This window comes from Gopherus flavomarginatus, chromosome 7 (genome assembly GCF_025201925.1).
Source record: "Gopherus flavomarginatus isolate rGopFla2 chromosome 7, rGopFla2.mat.asm, whole genome shotgun sequence".
NCBI lineage: Eukaryota > Metazoa > Chordata > Testudines > Testudinidae > Gopherus > Gopherus flavomarginatus.
The window spans coordinates 58,343,173-58,363,316 of NC_066623.1; the positions used below are offsets into that span (position 1 = coordinate 58,343,173).

Below are 20,144 nucleotides of genomic sequence, written 5' to 3' on the forward strand. Positions count from 1 at the left end.
GCTTGGTAACAGCAAAAAAAAAAAAAAAATAAATAATAAATAAATAAATATGTAGAGGTGAGAAATAACAGACCTCAACTCTATTGTCCCTCTGCAAATTTGTGTACAAAAAGTCAATCCTTTACCCCTCTATAAAAGTGCAACGTTTCAAAAAGTTCAATGAATAGAAGATTGTTGAGGGGTGGAATAGATCTGGACAAGGAGAGGAAGTCTGGAGATAAATGTGAGAAGTGAGGGACATATGATTGTTTTGTTAAAATATTATATGTTTGCTGTTGAAGAAAAAAATCCTAAATACTTAATGTTGTTGTTTTAGTTAAATAAAACAATTTAAATGTCTGTCTGGTGGTGATCTCCTTCTAATACAGCATGGCAAGAAAATCCTCCAAATATTGATTAACCTGTTGAATTGGAAATAGTTCACCTGCCAATGACTTCATAAATACCTGCTTCAATTACCTTTGGTAAATGAAATAACCAAATAATCATTCATTTTCTGATACAGCTGTAAAACTAATCTGAAAAGTTTTCAAAATAAATCACTGTTTTAAAAATGTATAATGTATACCTTCTAAAAATGAAACCTACATCTATCTCTTGAATTGTGAAGAATATGTATTAAGGTTATAACAACCAACAAGAATGCATTTTATGTAGAAATCCATGATTAAATCGAGTCTTCCTGACTAATGATCTAAATCAAATCCACCCTATTAATAACATGTCTAGGAATCATGCTGGAGTTCCAGTAACCCCCAGATTAAATGCATTTTTCTTTCATTGTCACTGTTTTTTTAAAGACTTTGTGAATCTATATAATTGGGTGACGTAGGACAGTTAACTGAAAACATTCAATGAATCTCCTAAATGTGTTCTCATGATATTTTCATAAAGAAAACAAATGCAATATTATCTTTCCCTTGCTGGAAAAAATGTTGTTTTTCTTTTTAAATATCTATGGTTGGGATTTTTAAAAGAGCCTGAATGAGTTAGGCATCTAACTTCAATTTTTGGAGTTGATTGTCTTACTATCTTAAGCTCCTTTGAAATTCCCAGCCTAAAGAATAAAATGTTGTTTAGAGGATTGTTGTGACATCAAATTGTCCTGCTATCATAAAGTCAAAATCTGCCAAGTGTTAAGAATTTATTAAGGCTGGAAACCCAACAGTGCAATAATGCATAGTGAGTGTAAGTAGAACTGGTGAATACAGCAAACATTGCTAGCTGCATTTACTTCCAGGGAGTTTCTCTTTTCTTTGCTGTTCACAAAACTCTAATGTAACTTGTGGGACAATAATGTTCATAGAAAAAGCAGTAAGTAAGTATCAAACAATGTTTGCAGAATTCAAATTTTGTTTCCAACTTATGCTCATCCAGTCTGGAAGTAAAAGTAGTTCTCTACAACCTGTAACCAGTGATACTTACCTACACAGGTTCAATTTCAAATATTAAATACTTGCAGCAAAGTTCTCATGTTATCTATAGGTCAAGAATTAGTCATAGAAATTATTTGACAAATAAATTTGAGAATCTACAGCTGCTGTCAACCTGTTTATCATCAGAAGAGGTTGAATTTGCTGAATAAATTATTCATTTTGAATTATTCATTCCACTCTAGTTATAAGTAAGCATTGTAAGAGGATTGTCTATTTGTTTACATGACATTCTCTTTATTTTGGGCATGTTAATCAACTCACCTTCATTGATTAAAGTTAGCGGTGGTATCCTGAAGGGACTTTTTGTGGGGGAAGTAGCTGGATCAGGTGGTGGCCTTATGTCTCTGTCTCTAGGATAACTTGGGTCCCTCTGTATCTCATTACCTCCCAAAAGGCTGGGAGTATAGTGCTGTCTGTTAGGAATGTGCTGTGGCACCACCTGAACAAGAGGAGGAGATCCGTCTGTGTCCTGTCGTGACAGTATCTGCAAGCACTGCTCTTCCAGTAAAGAGATAATCACAGACTGATTATTTACAAGATCAGTTAGTGCTGCATATTTTATTTCAAGCTCCCTGTACCGTGTTGCCATCTTCAACATTTCTGTTGTAACATTGAGGATTTTGTTTTCCAGTTGGGAAAGCTCAAGTGAATTATCACGCTTTCGGATTATCTCATGCAAGAGCTGCATGTAGAGCTGAGTGACTCGGGAGTTCATGTTACGACTTTCTTTTCTCAGCAGTTTTACCTCATTCACAATATTTCCATCCACGTCCACCACTAGCTGCAAGATATCAATCTCCCGCTTCTGTTTGGACAGTACTTCCTTCAGGTTCTCTATGTCCATCCTTGTGATTTCATTTTTTCTATTATCTGCTCCTAGTCCTTTGGTGTTTACACAGATTGGCCCTGTTATTTTTTGTTCAGGAACCAAGAACGTATAACCACATTTTTTTCCTTCCTCTCCACCGTCTGTTGAACGAGGGTGCCTCTTCGGGGATATTTTACTGAGTTCAGACTTTTCTGTGCAGTGTCCTGTAGACAGTAGTAGGAATAATAGCACACCCAAAGTCCATGTAGATATCTTCATTTTAAGATGAATGTGGTGGCTTTCAGAAGATTAATCATTGGATAAATAGAAAGAAAGTTAATTAATCATAATCCAGTTTTAAGGCCTTACTTTATATCATGCAACATCACGGAAGAGCACAAATTTTTACTTATGACACAAATACAACTGAGACATCTCTGCTACAGATGTTGGCCAAACTGAGATTTTCTTACCGTGTTGTCAAGGTTCCTTCCCCACTCTGAACTTTAGGGTACAGATGTGGGGACCTGCATGGACACTTCTAAGCTTAATTACTAGCTTAGATCTGGTATCATTGCCACCATCCAGAATTTTCAGTGTCTGGATCACTCCCTGTCCCCCCAAAACGTTCCCCTCCCTGGGTAGCCTTGAGGGACTTCACCGATACCCTGGTGAACACAGATCCAAACCCCTTGGATCTTAAAACAAGGAGAAATTAACCATCCCCCCTCCTTTCCCCCTACCAATCCCTGGTGAGTCCAGATCCAATCCCTTTGGATCTAAAAACAAGGAAAAATCAATCAAGTATTAAGAAAAAAAGGCTTTTTTAATTAAAGAAAAGAAAGGTAAAAATCATCTCTGTAAAATCAGGATGGAAAATACTTTACAGGGTAATCAGATTCATATAGCCCAGAGGAACCCCCTCTAGCCTTAGGTTCAAAGTTACAGCAAACAGAGGTAAAATCCTCTCAGCAAAAAGGAACATTTACAAGTTGAGAAAACAAAAATAAGACTGACATGCCTTGCCTGGCTGTTACTTACAAGTTTGAAACATGAGAGACTGGTTCAGAAAGATTTGGAGAGCCTGGATTGATGTCTGGTCCCTCTTAGTCCCAAGAGCAAACAACCCCCAAAACAAAGAGCACAAACAAAAGACTTCCCCCCACCAAGATTTGAAAGTATCTTGTCCCCTGATTGGTCGTCTGGTCAGGTGTCAGCCAGATTTACTGAGCTTCTTAACCCTTTACAGGTAAAAAGAGGCATTAACCCTTAACTATCTGTTTATGACACATGTTAAATTTAATTATCACAAAATTACATATTTATTTGGACTTAAACTGCATTGAACAACTTATCTCCTTTCTTGAAGCATCAAGACCTGAAAGATGTCAGGCAGTAGACATGTTTTAGCTTTAATTTGAATGAATACATTTTCAGAAAACAAGTTCCAGTATGTTCAGATAAAAGTAGTTATTTGATAATAAGCCTGGCTCCATAAGTTCATAAATATTAAAATATGGAAATATTGTAATACTTTTGTAGCCAAAAAAATATGTAAATCCTGATTTGGGCTTTCCAGAAAATCTGAGGTTGAAGCAATTTTTGTAATTTGCAGAATATTAGTCTTAGTTATGTCTACAGCTAGATTTACAACTAGTGGAGATCTCCCTAACATGGTTGTCATAATTTTACTTTGAAAAAAATGTATTCAAGTAAATTTGGTTTGTAAGAAATGTAATGATAGGGTTAGCTGTGAGATCATATGCCCTGACCTGATGAAAATGTGATTATCTTTTTTCACATATGAATGAAAACAAGTAAGTGATCTTTGTTTTTGTGAAACTAAATATTTAGAATGTAGTGTCTGGGATCATTTGTTTAATACTGACCACTACACACTCGGGAACGTTGAGTGCCTGCGAGCAGGGTCTACACGGGCCAGTTAGCGTGCAACATGTTGGTTCACTTAAGAATTCATACCCCTCTGGTGCACATTACTGCACCTTGTCGACAAGCCCGTCATTTTAATGACAATTCTGATTAAACAGTTCATTAGCAAAGAATGTTTGCTTTTTGTGACTTTTTCTCCTAAAAGTTTGATTTCTACTCTGAGGTATAATAAAACAAACACACTGCAAAACTACAAATCAGACTGTAAAAAGCAGGGTAGGGGGAGAACAACTTCCCACAAATTTTTCTGTACTTCAAATTATATTTTCTTCAGCAGGTTAATATTTACCTTTCACAAAACATACATGGTGGTTAATGGACTACATTCTGGTAGAAGTGAAGAAGCAATAGGAGTATTTGTTAGTTTTATGCATGCTTTTAGGTGTCCTAAAGAGTATTAAGGGATTTTTATTACCAATCATTTAAAAAAAGAGTCTTTAATAAACTGTCCTTTTTTCCTAACATCTTTATGATAAATTTGCCATTATTCCAGATAACTTGTAAAGAAGCAACCCCCAGCTATAACTGTTACACTGTCTTAAACATATGACACATTAAAATAATGTGTTTGCTTAAACTGTTATGTAGAGAAGTAAGAATACATTGAAAAATCTGAGGACTATTGATTAAATTTTCCCATTTCTCTTTGTTTTGTATTTGTTGTTATAAATAGCGAGTGGTATTCAGACCCAGAATAAATTAACTATTTTTTATCATTATCTTTGACTAATTGACTTGTGGAAAGGTGGTGGCTTCGGAGATGATTCACTTTTGTCAGGGAGATTTTTCTCTCTCTTTCTTTCTCTCTCTCTCTCAGCTATGGGCAGAGCTGAAATTAATCTCTCTCTCCTCCTCAGCCTAATATTAGCAGATTGTACACAATACTGCACAATGGTCTCTGTGTGACTTACCAAGAGCAGCAGAGTAAAATTAAGTAGAAGTTCATTGGTTTCATGCTGCACTTGCCACTTTTGCACAAACGCTTTGTGCAGAAGTATCAGCCCAGACACAATCCTCCTCTTCAGGAGGGAAATTGGTGAGTACCCTATGGTACAGGGGTGGATAACCCTTGGTACAATGGATACCCCACTCATCCCCATTTTCACTGGACCGTCCCTAAATGGAAACAACTGTTCCGCACCCACAACAGGACTGTCAAAGTCCGGAGAGAGAAAGAGACAGAAATTCCTCACCTATTTAAAAAAAAAAAAAAAATGCCCTTTAGCCTAAGTACACTGGGCTGGGATTCAGGTGGTCACAAGTTCTTGTCTTATGCTACTCACTGATGTTAGAGTTGCTGTCTAGCAAATAGCTGTGTAAATAACTGGTAAATTGTCAGGTTCCCTCTATGATCTGGTCCATATACAGGATGTCTATTTCTTCTGTCAGTTACTCTTTTAGCTTAAGTTGTAGAGCTCTGTGCTATGTGTCTGAAGGTCCTGGTTTCAAAAAATATTGATTTATGCAGGAAAACATAATACGTGATCATATAATTGAAAGGTCACAATGTATTTGAACAAGGTGTCAGAATTCAGGTTGCCTTTAGTCATCTTAATTCTGGCATTTCCTAATTTGTGAGTAATTGATTTTGCAAATTTCACATTTTTTAACATTTTTCATATGATTTAACAATCAAGACCTTCAGTGTTTTACCAGAATGTTGAATATTGACATGGTTTTTCTGTTTTAGCCAGCAAGAAAGTATTGACATATATTTCTAGTCTTTTTTTAAATTGGATTACTAGACTGCCAGAGCTAAATGGTATTTTTCAAACAAATAGCCACTGTTAAAAGACAATTGTAGTGAAAATTTAATTGAAATAATGTACATTTTGATATTCCTGCATATTTCACAATTTATACACAGTAGCAAGTGATTGTCAATAACAAAACATTTAAACAGAAAATACACCATTTTAAATACTTTTTCCAGAAGCGGAACTTGTGTGGGTGTTTTGTTAATTGTAAAAATAACTGCTAAAGGTACACTGTCTGCGAAGTCAGTAGACAACAGCAACATTTTTTGTCATGATATATTTCAGGACAAATTATGAGGTAGTCCTAGTGAAAAGGACAAAAAGTCAGAGAGGAAGAGTTATGCTACACTAAATCACTAATTTGTGTAGTCTAATCCATATGAAGGTAATCCCCTCCCTCACATGTGTAATGTACTTAGCCAATTGTGCAATGCTTAGTGTTCGAGGTAAACTTTTTCAGATGAGTCATGATAAAAATATCAGAAAGCAGAGCCATTTGCTGTAATATACTGTACTTCTCAACAGATCCTTGACCAATTGAACTAATCAAACTAAATTTGTAATCCCAGCCTGGCTCTCCTAACTCTCCTTAAAAATGGATGTTTATAACTGGGGTGAAAGAGACCTTAAAAATATGAACTCAATAAAAAAAACTATGTTCTGGTCCTTTTTCACACAGACATTTCAAAAATAGTCTTGTAAATACTTTTTAAAAATATAAATATTATGGAATCCATGGTTGTCACAAAGACACAGCCTAAGTAACGGTTTTAAAATTATTGAACAAATGGAAATAAAATTGGTATGCTGTATTTTTTCTCTGAAATACAAGTAATATTTCTTAAAAGCAAATGCGCTGCAATAAAGCACCTAGTCCATTCAGATTTTCTGCTGTAGTCTACTTTTGTAAGTTCTTTTAATGAACTAATTAATATATATATGTGTCTATCCTGTATACACATATACATTACTCATCATATGAGTAAAGTTACAAACATACCTAAGTGTTTTTAGGAGTGGGGCCATAGACATTCTGTCTGACCATAAAAGAAATTAAATGATCTAAAATGGAATAACCATGACAACAGTTGCTCAAGCTGTGTCTTAGAACTCCAAAATAAACAAATGTTTAAACCTTCTGCTGTGTGGACAGCTGGTCTGAAACTAAGATGTGCCTATAGACACGCAAAGATGAGTTCCTTCTGAGACACAGACTTCGTTGTTAACTTGTGTGCTGTCACAGAAGCTTCCAACTGTGAAAACTTTGGCTCCCCTACGTGTGTGGTATTCAGCAGTTCAGTACTAATGTTGACTGACACAGCTGGGGTTCCTAATAAGGTTGTAATAAAAAGTTCATGTGGCTTTGCATATTCACTCACCAAATGGTAGAACCTTTTCCAAGCAGTGCCCATTAGAGTGCATGTGTGCCCCCTCTTTTCTGTTCCCCTCAGCCTTTCTGAACATTCTGAGGATGAGGCTGTATCAGGGGACCCTGTAACACATCCCTCAGTCTGCACCGCTTCCTGCAGCCCCCATTGGCCTGGAGTGGCAAACCACAGCCAGTGGGAGCCACAATCGGCGGAACCTGTGGACGCGGCAGGTCAACGAACCGGCCCGGCCACCAGGGTGCTTGACAGGCCACGTGCCAAAGGTTGCTAATCTTTGCTCTATTGCCTCGGTACCTTCCAACCTCTGCACCAGACAGAAGTGAACTGCTTCAGTCTGTTTGGATCTGGGAATTTTCTTTATTGATAGTGCTTTTGGTAGCTTTTAGTTGTTAGTGTATAATTTAGTTTAAGTATAGCGATAAGTGGCAATTTAGTATAGCTGGTAGGCTTGCTTCTGCGTAATGGTGGAGCCAAAGAAGAAACCAGGGGTTTAAGAGATGTGCTTCATACACAGCTGTCTTCCTGGCATACAATGACCACTTTAGATACCTGACATGCCTGGGCAAAGGTCGTACTTCTGGGTGTTCATTTTCACGACCTTCACATCCAGAGAGGCACAATGAACTGCAAGTGCTTCTACTTAAGGAAGTTCTAGCTGCTAAACCTTGTTTTGAATGATTGTTCAATCCAAAGTCCTCAGGCCAGTTTCTGCTTCTGTGGCTTCCTCTAGCAACACTAAGCTTCTTAAAGGTTTCAAGTCATTCTAATCTTCATTGGTTCTGGCTCAGGATCCTTCTGTTAAAGCTGTCAAGGCTTCTAAGGCACTGTTGGTGGGAAAAGACAATCTGCCTGCTAAGGATCTTAGAGCCATGTCATCGGCTCCAGCTGTAGTGATTCCAAGGAAGAATGTGAGGGAGAAGACAGCCACTGTTAGCAGTGTCAGACCCGATACATCAGACTTATAGAATCCATCCTACTCTGTGGCCTTTGCTGTTCCAATTCTGAAATCCAAGTTGGTTCTGGGTTTAGCTTTGAAGACCAGAGATGTGGAGCTGAGTATTTCTCCAGATCTGGTACACTCCAGGTTTATGGGATTGGCTCTGTCCTCCACTCCTGTTCAGGGACCATCCTCTGATCCAAAGAGGTCTTTTACTGTGGTGGCTGATATGCACCATTCCATGTCTGAATATTTCTCTGATCTGACTGAGGGCCAGTTGATAAGGAAGAGACATGCTTCACCTGCTCTGCGATCGGTATCCATTTCTCATGAAGAGAAGAGCAGCGGAGATTTAGTTTTTCCTCTGAATCTATGCCCCCTTGTCCTGAGACTCCTACAGAGTCATCAATGAAGATCTTTTTCTCACCGTTTATTTCTCTTCGCGTTCCAGGTCTGATGCTGTAGCTGGTGCAGTCCACAGTGGATCCAAGATTGAATCCTTATTTAGAAGAAGAATTAAGAGATCTGATCATCTCAATTCATGTTTACTCAGCCAGGGTTCCCCAACTCCTTTGTTGCCCCTCCTAAAGGTATGTTTCCTGTTGTAAAGACTGGCAGTCCTGGACTCCACAGCCCTATTGTGTTCCACCGAAGGAATTTTTTAATCATTCTTCTTATGGATTGGGAGACAAAGTTTCATCTGATAAGGATCCAATAGCTCAGAAATCTCTGGATCCGATTGCACTGGGACTGTCTTCAGCTCAGAAAGTTGTGCCTGATACACTATCTGAAGAGGAAGATGAGGAGAGAGCTCCTCTTTTTGAACCAGAACAAATGGATACTGACTTTGACCCCAATTTATCACCAGATGAACATGTGGGTGTGGCTTCTGCTTCTTCCCCTTCTGAACACATTTTACAGTTCTGTGAGCTGATGGATCAGATGGCATCCACATTAAGCCTGCTTTTGGTGTCTGTGCAGGAAACCTCCCATATGGTATTCAACATTCTTTGGGCTACCTCAAGAAATATGCTGCCATACCAATTCTGGTTGGTCCTTCACAGCCTGCTAAGACTGTTTGAACAACTATTGCTTTTTGCCATACACTTTGTTCACTTTTCTGGAAAGAGGATCAGCTACCCCATGATGGGGTTTTCTTAATTCCATACATATCCTGTGTCTAAGTTGTTGGTGGTGATTGCTGCCAGTTAAGAGGCTTAGGTCCAGCCAAGGCCACTCCACTCCGCTGACACAGAGAGAAAGAAGATTGATGCACTTGGGGGAGATTTTTTTTTCCTGTCTCTTCTCTCAGTATTAGGATGGCTAGTTATCAGACGGTGATAACCTATTATCAGTTCTGTCCATGAGAAAAGATGGCTGTGTTTGTCCAAGATGATAAAAGAAGGCACATGAATGCTATTTTCACAGCAGGACAATGTGACAAAGTATGGTCTAAGGGCTTTGTTTGATGCTTTGGACTTTTCCGCCAAAGCATTAGCGTCCACAGTTACCTTGAGGAACATGCTTGGCTGCATTCTTCTTCCCTTGCTGTGAACACAAGAATTAAAGTGGAACATCTCCCCTTTGAAGGCAATGGTCTTTTCCGGAACAAAGCAACTGAACTATTGGAAAAATTGAAGGAAACTAGATCCACTGCACAGTCACTGGGTCTTTAACCCTATGTTAGGAGTCCTTCTATGCCTTCTTTCTGCTCTCAGACAGTTTTACCTTCATTCTCCTCAAGTCACAGCTGTCAGCAGTACTATCAGCAAGCTACATCTTCATCAGCATAAAAAAAGAGGTCTGAAGATCCAGACGTAAGATGAAACAACTTTCTCCCTCCTCTTTGTCTTAATTGAATGCCAGGCATTGGTTTTGATGTTAGGATTGAGAGTCATGGACCAATCAGCAAGCATCTATCCTTTCCTTTATTTGGAGACAGGCTATCCCAATTCATCAACAAATGGAGACTTATTACATAGGACAAGTGGGTCCTAGAAATTATAGAGAAGGGCTGTGTCATTCAGTTCAGAAAAATTACCCCCTTTCAATTTCCCTTCTCCTACCCTTTTCAGGGAACCTTCTCACAAGGCTATTTTACTTTTGGAAGTACAAAAGTTGCTCCTGATGCGAACTATCAAGAAGATACCCAAACATCTGTAGAGTCAGGGGTTTTATGCAAGGTGCTTCCCATTAGAGAAGAAAGGGGGGTGTTTCATCCAATTTTAGATTTAAGAAAATTGAACAGATACATTTAGAATATTTGATTTCTTATGTTAACTCAGCCTCCATTATACCCTCACACTTGCAATTATGAATTGGTTCTCAACTCTCAATTTAAAGGATGCATATTTTCAGATTTCTGTCCAACAGTCATCAAAAATATCTTCATTTTATAGTAGCACAGTGGTATTTCCAATAAGTCCTTCCCTTTGTGCTGTCCACTGTGCAAAGAATCTTTACTGAGTGCCTTACTCTGGTAGCAGCACATCTGAGGAAATATAGTATTTTTGTTTACTCATATTTGGATGATTGGTTGCTGAAGGCTGCTGCATGCAAGGGTCTGTTTCTTTACATCAGGGTTATAACCTCCCTCCTTTTGGATCTGGGTCTGCTTCTGAATGTCAAAAAATTGAATCTCTGTCCAACCCAGAGAATTCGTTTAATAGGTTCTGTGTTGGACTTGGTAGTAGGGAAAGCTTTGCTCCCAGAGGACAGTTTTCTGAAAATAGTGCAGTCTGTTTTGGAAACATGAACTTGTCAAACCCAGGAAGTGATCTGCCTGGGTCTCATTGGTTGGATGGCATGGCTAATACCATTTATGTAATTCTGTTTGCTGACCCCAGAATGAGTTTGATGCAGCACTGGATATCTCAAGCCTAGAAACACAATCTAGACAGACTTCAGATTTTGTCACCATGCCTCAAGATGTTCTAAATTTGTTGAGGAGGTGGATGGACAGATCAAATTCTCAGAGATCTGTTCAATCTCCCTTCACCAGTAGTCACCATATCTTCAGATCTTTAAACAACAGATGGGGAGCACATTTAGGTCTTCTTACAATTCATGTATACTGGACATTTCAGAAAACCAGCTTGCTTATAAATGTGCTGGAGTGAACAACCCTTCATTTGGCTCTCAAATATTTCCTTCCTCATATAGAAGGGAAAGTTGTTCAGGTATGATGATGGACAATGCAGCTGTGATGTGCTACATCTAACAAACAAAGAGGTGCTTATGCCTTCCAATTATATGTCAAAGCAGTCAAATTATGGGACTGGTCTGTCTGGTGGCCCTGTATTTAGCAAGGTAGGGCAGTGTGCTGGTAGATAGTCTCAGCAGGAACAGTTCTCAGATGCACAAGTGGTCCCTGAAGGTCCAAAATAGTGCAAGACATTTTCTCCAGCTGGGGTTGCCCCTACATAGACCAGTTTGCTACAAGGTTCAGCCAAAATTGTTCTCTCTTCTGTTTAAAGGCAGGAAGGGACAGTCATTCCACCTCGTATGTTGTCTTTCTGCATTAGGGAATGGGGTCTTCTGTATACTTTCCCCTGCCCCTTTCCATTAATTCAGAAAGCAGCACAGGAGATTTGTCGGGTCAGAGCAGCATGAATTATACTGATTGGTCTAGCTTGACTAAGCCAGCATTGATTTGCTTCAGCTGTCAAACAGGGTTTGCATGCATCTCCCTCTGTCTCCAGATCTCTTGTTCCAGCAACAAGGCCAATTCTGTTATCTAGATCCTCAGCCTCTTAATTTGGCTATCGGACTCTGATTAATCTTGAAAAGTCCTGTTCTTCATTAGTGCAGAATGTAGTGCTCACTTCTAGAAAAGTGTCTGCTAGACAGTGTTTCCTTTTAAACAATCTGGATTTGTTGCTTGGATGCAGGAAAATATGATTCTCTAGTCCAGCTTTATTCCCTGTATTTTGGAGTATTTAATGGACTTAAAATCTGAAGAGTTATCCAGTTGTTCTTTAAAAGTTCACCTGGCAGCTGTCTCAACTTAACCATATTTTTGTTGATGATGGTAGCTTGCCTTTTGTGCATAGTATAAGTAAAAAGTTTATGAAGGAGTTATCTAACATGAAATTCCCTTTTGAACACTTAGCAGAGTGTTCATTCTTTTATGTATAAAACAATATTCATTATTCATCATCCAGAAGGGTGAGCAGATTGCATATCCTAATGGTTGATCAGCCATTTACAATTTTTCATAAAGTTAAAGTGGTTCTTAGACCTGATCCCACATTTTTACCCAAAATGATTTCATATTAATCAAAAAACTAAATTTACCAGTATTTTTCCCAAATCCATGCCCTAATAAAGGGAAATCTGTGTTATCTGCTTCAGATTCTAGAAGGGTTCTTGCGTATTATTTAAATAGAACTAAGAGTTTTAGGAAATCATCTACATTGGGTTTGTTTCTTCTGTCAAGAATCATGAGAGTCACTCTGATCAGACTATTTCCAGATGGTTTAAACCATACATCATTGAATGTTACAAGTTAGCAGAAATTCCTGTGCCTATTGTTGTAGGGCCTCAGTCTACTAGAGCTGTACAAGCATTTCTTGTTTGTGTTAAACATGTTGCTATTGGAGAAATTTGCAAGCTTTCTACTTGGAAGTGAGTACATACATACATGTTCTCAGTGTAGCTTTGAAGGGTGATGCCAAATTTGGCAGAGCATTGCCTCGGTTATTATTTAATTAGTTCTTCAAGTGATTGCTCATGTGTATTCCACAGTAGGTGTGCGTGCTCGCCACGTGCACCGATGTTGGAAGTTTTTCCCCTAGCAGTACTCGTATGGGAGCGCCCCTAGCAACCCCTGGAGTGGTTCCTCCATGATGCGGTATAAGGGGCGCTGCATGCTCTCCCCACCCTCAGTTTCTTCTTGCCGCCAGTGAAGGTGCTTCGGAAATGCTTTGCTCCAGCTTTGCTGTAGCTTGTCCCCAGAACTCGTTTGTTCAATGTATGTGACCTGTAGTTAGTACCCGATTAGTTCTAGTTTAATTTAGCTAGCGTACCCGGGCTGGGGCATGCCCCGCGGCCCAGGTTTTAAGTGGTGTGACACTTGTAGGTGCCCGATGCCAGTGAGTAATCTGCACGCAGACTGTTTACGCTGTTTGGGTGAAACTCAGCAATCGTTGTAAGATTTGCAAGTCGTTTAAGCCTTGGACCGAGAGAGAGAGAGAGACATTAGGCTCCAGACTATCTTCATTGAGTTGGCATTGACCCCAACTCCGACACGCCACTCCGAGTCACCACCAGATACCATGATGTCGGTGCCCAGCGACCCCCCGACACCATCTACTAGTCGGCACCACTCCTTGTCCGTGGGGCACGCCAAGAAGGCTAAGAAGAGGCCTTCTCTGCCGCGGCATCGGAGTAAATCTGGGACAAAGACTAGACCCGTATTAGGCAGTCCTTGATCCCCATCAGCCTCTAGGCCTCCGTCTCAAGTTGAGCTGAATAGCCCGGTCCAGTCGGAGCAGGCTTCCCCGGATATCCGGAGGCCCTGCAGGCGGCCCGGGACATCATGTCCATGCCAGTACCAGGGGTGTCGCCAATGTTGGCCCCACGCTCCAGAGGCAAGCTGTCGCTGGGATCTCTGCAGTCACCCTCAGTCGAGGGAACGTTCCCTTCGCCATTTGCCGCTCAGTGACTGTTCCGTGCGTAGTCCACATAGGTCGCCATTGACGCCCCCCTGGTTGTCTGGCTGGGTTCCATCCAACCGAGACTCCAGGCACTGCTCCGCCTTGAGGAGTGAATGTTAATGGGACCGAGGCAGATGCCGCTGAAGGTCCTCATCTTGGAGGGGCTATCATAGCCAGTCGCAACACAAATGTTAACGCCATTCCCGTTCATTGTCTCGCTCCTGGATCCTGCCACAGCACTGCTCCCACAGTCCCAGGAGTAGATCGCCAGTGAGTCACCATCTCGGATCCATCCGTCGGAGCTGATTGCCAAGCAGCTGTTACAAACTGTATCAGTCCTCCACGTCAAGGTCGCGGTCTCGGGGTCAGCACTGCTCCTCTCAGTCCAGGGACAGTTTACGGTTGTAGGTCAGCCCGGCCTTCCTTTGTAGCCATCCATTGATGGGCCAGACTAGCCAGGCTAAATAACCCACTCCCCTGGTGCCACAGTAGGTGCAGTGGCACTGAGCCCCGTGGCCAGGCCAACGGTATCGATGAGCACTGTGGCCCCCGACGCAGCCCCTGGTGGGGGTTTGCTTGGTATCCGGAGCCTCAGAAGGGCCATTGGCCTCTCTCTCCTAGCCTCCAAGGAAGGAGTCGGTGGGACGTACATCCTTGACACCGTGCCTGGAGACCGACCAGGTGGTGGACCCTCCAGTGCTGGTGGACATGCAAAGTACGGTGCTGGCCTCCTCGCCCTCCCACGATGAGGCGATTACGGCCCCTGCTCCCTCCGTCCTGCAGGAGGACTCTGAAGGCCCACCAAGAACTATTAAAAAGGGTGGCATCAAGCCACCTCCTCCAGGCAGAGGAGGTGGAGGAGCCCTCGGACTCCTTGTTTAATGTAGTGACCCCCTCAGTACCGGGCAGGGTGACCTTGCCTCTCCACGAAGGGGTGGCGAAAATTTCAAATGCCCTGTAGCAAACACCAGCCTCATTGGCCCCCATCTCTAAGAGAGTGGAACGCAAATATTTTGTGCCCACCAAGGGGCATGAATACCTATACATCCACTCTGCTCCTAACTGCGTGGTGGTCGAGTCATTCAACCATAGAGAGCAGCAGGGCCAATCAGCCCCTGCTCCAAAAAACAAAGATTCAAGGTGGCTGGACTCATTTGGAGGGAAAATTTATTCATTCTCAGGCTTCCAGTTACAGGTGACAGACCATCAGGCTCTCCTGGGCCGGTATGAGTTCAACCTGTGGGGCTCTTTGCCCAAGATCGAGGACTTGGGCAAAGAGCTGGTGGCGGAGGGTACAGCAGCCGCCAGGGCAACCATGCAGGCAGTGTCCAATGCAATGGAGAAGGCCGCACGGTCCACGGCCTCCACAGTGTCCGTGAGAAGGGTGTTGTGGCTCTTGCTCTCTGTGCTGTCCAGTGAGGCACAGACCTTGCAGGACCTCCCATTTGACGGCAAAGCTCTGTTTGTGGACCAAACAGATATAAAACTGCATGGCCTGAAAGACTCCCTCACAACACTTCAGACTCTGGGCCTCTGCGTTCTGGCTCCGGCTAAGCCTAAGTTTAAGCCACAGCAGGCTCCTGCCCAGACCACCCACTCTAAATACGAGCTCACTTATAAAAAGTCATGGGACTATAAGACACGCCTACAGAGGCAGTCTTGGCCTGCCCCCCTGCCTGGGTCCTCCAAGGGGGCAAACAGGCAGGGAAACAGCAGTTTTGATGGGATGCCCAGGGGTGCCCTGCCAGTTCTCATCGGGGATCCACCCACAGTAAAGCTTCCCTTCTCCAACCGGTTGGTGCTTTCCTCCAGGAGTGGTCGTGGCTGACCTTGGACCGATGAGTTCTCAACACCATCTCCCAGGGTTTTACAGTTTACCTCCACCCTGCCCAAGCACCCCCTACCCCCGTCCCTACTGGGGGACTCCTCTAATGAGGCTCTGCTTGAGTAGGAGGTAGGTGGCTCCTTGGCCTAGGAGTGGTGGAAGTGGTGCCAGTGGAGTTCAAACACAAGGTGTACTACTCCCGCTATTTCCTTATCCCGAAGGCCTGCAAGGCCTGAACCAGTACATGGTGAAGCTCAAGTTCCACATGGTCTCCCTGGCCTCCATCATTCCTTCCCTGGATCTGGGGACTGGTACGCCACCCTCGATCTGCAGGACACATACTTCCACATCCGTATATTTGAGGGGCATAGATGCTTCCTCTGTTTCACGGTTGGGCAGGAGCACTACCAATTTACGGTCCTCCTATTTGGCCTGTCCACTGCCCCCAGGATATTTACAAAGTGTATGTCGGTGGTAGCGGCCTACCTCAGGCACTGGGGGGTCCAGATCTTCCCCTGTCTGGATGACTGGCTGGTCAAGGGCAGCTCCTGGTCGCAGGCGTGGGATCATGTGGCGCTACTTCTGTCCATGTGAGCCACTTTGGGCCTGTTGGCAAACGACACCAAGTCCACACTAGTCCCTGTACAACAAATAGTTTATTGGGGCGGTCCTGATGCCAGGTCAGCCAGAGCCTCCCTCCCTCAGGACAGGTTTGAGACCCTGAAAGGGCTCATCGACACAGTCACGAGGTTTCCAGTGACGACAGCCAGAGCGTGCCTCCAGCTCTTGGGTCACATGTCGGCGTGCACGTATGTGGTCCACCATGCCAGACTCAGGATGAGGCCCCTCCAGCTCTGGTTGGCCTCGGCATTCTCCCAGGCCAAAGTTAGGATGGACAAAGTCCTCACTGTGGCGAACCGGTGATTGCCTCCCTACAATGGTGTTCCTCTCCGGGAAACCTGCTCCAGGGGGTCCCGTTCACAGGCAGGCCACTGTCGATGGAACTGATGTCTGATAAATCAGACCCGGGGTGGGGAGCCCATGTGGGGGATGTTCATATCCAAGATCTGTGGTCTGCGCAGGACCTGGCCCTCCACATACATGTCAAGGAACTCAGGGTGGTGTGGCTGGCGAGCATGGCCTTCTGGTTGCGTGTGGAGGGCCGGGTGGTCAGGGTTTTCACAGACAACATGGCCTCGATGTTTTACATCAATAGGCAAGGCGGGGCCCGATCCTCGGCCAGGAAGCCCTCAGGCTATGGGACTTCTGTATAGCCATGACATTTGCCTACAGGCCTACCACCTACCGGGCTCCTGGAACTTGTGGGTGGATCGCTTGATTTAGGGACTTCTCCTCTCAACATGAGTGGTCTCTTCACCCAGAGATGGTGTATAGACTTTTCCATGGGTGGGGAACTCCCCAGGTCGACCTGTTTGCGACTTGGCAGAACCATTGCTGTCCCCAATTCTGCTCTGGGTGGGGGCTGTGATGGAGTGTTATCTCTAATGCCTTCCAGCTGTCCTGATCAGCCCAGTTTCTCTATGCCTTCCTCCCATTCCCACTGATAGGCAAGGTCCTGAAAAGATAAAGATGGACAAGGCCCAGGTCCTACTGATTGCCCCAGCATGGCCCAGACAGCATTGGTATGGGACCCTCATGGGCCTGGCGGTTGCCCTGCCGTTGCCATCCCGCCCAGACCTGCTCTCCCAGAACCAGCGCCGCTGCCTCCACTCCAACCTAGCAGCACTCCACCTCACGACGTGGCTACTCAATGGTAAGGCCGGGAGGAGAGGACATGCTCAGAGGGGGTTCAGTGCGTCCTTTTGGAAAGCAAGCAACCCTCCACGCGATAAGCCTACTTGGCAAAGTGGTCTCGGTTCTCCTGATGGGCGGATGAGTGGGGCATCTTCCCCTGTGGCTGCCCTGATCCAGCTCATTTTGGACTACTTCCTTCACCTTAGGGCCCAGGGCCTGGTGCCCTTGTCCGTCAAGGTACACTTGGTGGCCATATCAGCCTTCCACCCACTGGTGCAGGGCCACACGGTATTCTCCCATGCTATGACTGGCCGATTCCTTTAGGGATTGGATCGTCCCTTCCAATACGTCAGGCCCCCAGTCCTACAATGGGACCTGAACCTGGTGCCACTGGCCCTCCTCATGGGCCCTCTGTTTGAGCCGCTAGCTACATGCTCCTGGTCGAACCTCTTGTGGAAGCTAGCTTTCCTGATGGCAATCATGTCAGCTAGACAGGTCTCAGAACTCAGGCCCCTGTCCTGCGAGCCCCCTGTACATGGTGTTCCATAAGGATAAAGTCCAGCTCTGCCCACATCCTTCATTCCTCCTGGAAGTGGTCTCCGCCTACCACATGGGTCAGAATATTTTCCTATCGGTCCTCTGCCTCAAGCTCTATGCATCCAGAGAGGAGTGCCACCTCCACACGCTGGATGTGTGATGGGCTCTGGCTTTCTACCTGGAGCGGACAAAACTGTTCTGAAAGTCCTTGCAGCTGTTCATTGCCTTGTCCAAACGCATGAAGGGTCAGCTGATCTCCGGTCAGCTGATCTCCAACTGGATCACATTATGTATCCATACCTGTTATGACCTAGTGGGAATCCCCGGCCATCAATTGTGAGGGCACACTCGACTAGAGCGCAGGCCTCGTTGGCCGCCTTTTTGGCCCATGTCCCCATCCAGGACATTTGTAGGGCTGATACATGGTCTTCAGTTCACACTTCCACCTCACATTATGTGATAGTCTCCCAAACCATATCAAGAATTTATGAACTCTTATCCACCTCCAACAGATATAGCTTGGAATCACCTACTGTGGAATACATATGAGCAATCACTAGAAGAAGAAAAGAGTTATCTTTTCCATAACTGGTGTTCTTTGAGATGTGTTGCTCATGTCTATTCCACATCCTGACCTCCTTCCCTTCTGTCGGAGTTGTGTGGCGAGAAGGAACTGAGGGTGGGGGGAGCGCACAGCTCCCCTTATATCACGCCATGGAGATGCCACTCCAGGGACCACTGGGGCACTCCCCGACAGGTACTGCAAGGGGGAAAACTTCCAACACCAGTGCACGTGGCGAGCATGCATGCCTACTGTGGAATAAACATGAGCAACACATCTCAAAGAACACCAGTTACGGAAAAAGTAACTGTCTTTTCTCTGGTCCTGCATCCTGAGCTTTCAGCACTATTTGTCAAACTACACATAAGTAGGGCTGCTTGGAGAAATGAAGGTTATTTGTAACTTGAGTTCTTCAAGTTTACTATGCATATTCATACTTCTTCTCAGAGTCCTATTGTGGTTCCGCTGGCTTAGTGGTGGAAGGAACTGAGGCAGTAGTGGGTGCAGTGCCTCATTATATAGCTTCACCCTCAGATCATTTGGAAATGGTGAGAAGGAGGTTAGGAGGGGATGCCCATTCGTTCTAACAGGCACTGCTTGGTGAACGTTCTACCATTAAACACCACCAAGCAACTCAATACCCATAAGTACCCATGTAAGGGGTGTCTCATCCCCTGTGATCTAGTCCCAGCATCTGGCAGTCAGAGGTTTAGGATCACTCAATAGTTGTCCTGTGCTATTCATTCCCTCTGAAGCATCTGGCAGTGGCTATCCTGTCAGAAGGCAGGATACTAGGCTTAGATGGACCATTGGTCTGTTGCAATGTGGGCATTCTTACATTATGTTCTTAAGTAGCCTTCATCTCTTGCTTGAATAAATAGATCAGATTGTTTGTTTTATTTAAAGATAAACTGAAATGTTTTCAAACACTTGTATTTTAAAAACTTTAAAAATCCAAAATTGATGATAAAATGTATGACCTAAAAATGACACATTCATTTTAAAAATAAGATATAAAATGAAAGGATTTTTTACAAGTCAGTCATAGATTGAAGAATTTATGTGGTGTCTTTAACTGTTATAGGAAAAGAATAGACTTTTTAAGCAGATCAAGGATCTGTATTTCATATCCAGGTCTAGAAATGCCTGCAACTTTAAGTGGAAATATAGAACTCCAAGGGCTTGAACTCAGGTCTTGACAAGTAAGTGAAGAGGAAGAGCTTGCAACACCGCTGATTTAAAATGCATTTGTAACATTTCGCTGTGCTTGTGTATCCTGCTAGAGATTAAAGATCTCAAACAAGGGGCCAGGTAGTGCTAGAAGTCAGCGGTATATTCACCCGGCACTTTTCTGCTGTTCCTATCAGTCTGTAGCATATTTATTTTGTTTCTTTTTTCAAGTTCTGTACCCTTACGACTGTGAAGAAAATATACTGAATGTAAACTAATGCAGTAGTGTCTTACTGAGTCTGGAGACAAGCAAATAAAATGTTACTTGTCTCAATATTAGCTATTATATTGTGAGTGAGATA

At 43.5% G+C, this 20,144-nt stretch overlaps 2 protein-coding genes across 9 annotated transcripts in view; one reads left to right on the top strand and one right to left on the bottom strand.

Annotated features, from left to right (window-relative positions):
- RALGPS2 (Ral GEF with PH domain and SH3 binding motif 2) overlaps positions 1-20,144 on the top strand; it is a 283,620-nt gene that overhangs the window by 172,193 nt on the left and 91,283 nt on the right. The window lies entirely within an intron of this gene.
- Positions 1-20,144, bottom strand: part of ANGPTL1 (angiopoietin like 1) — a 41,750-nt gene that overhangs the window by 17,339 nt on the left and 4,267 nt on the right. For both annotated transcript variants that reach the window (XM_050963277.1, XM_050963276.1), the window contains one exon: positions 1,698-2,542. In XM_050963277.1, the coding sequence (XP_050819234.1) occupies positions 1,698-2,523 (826 nt within the window). In that variant the 5' untranslated portion in view covers positions 2,524-2,542. The remainder of the gene's footprint in view (positions 1-1,697; positions 2,543-20,144) is intronic.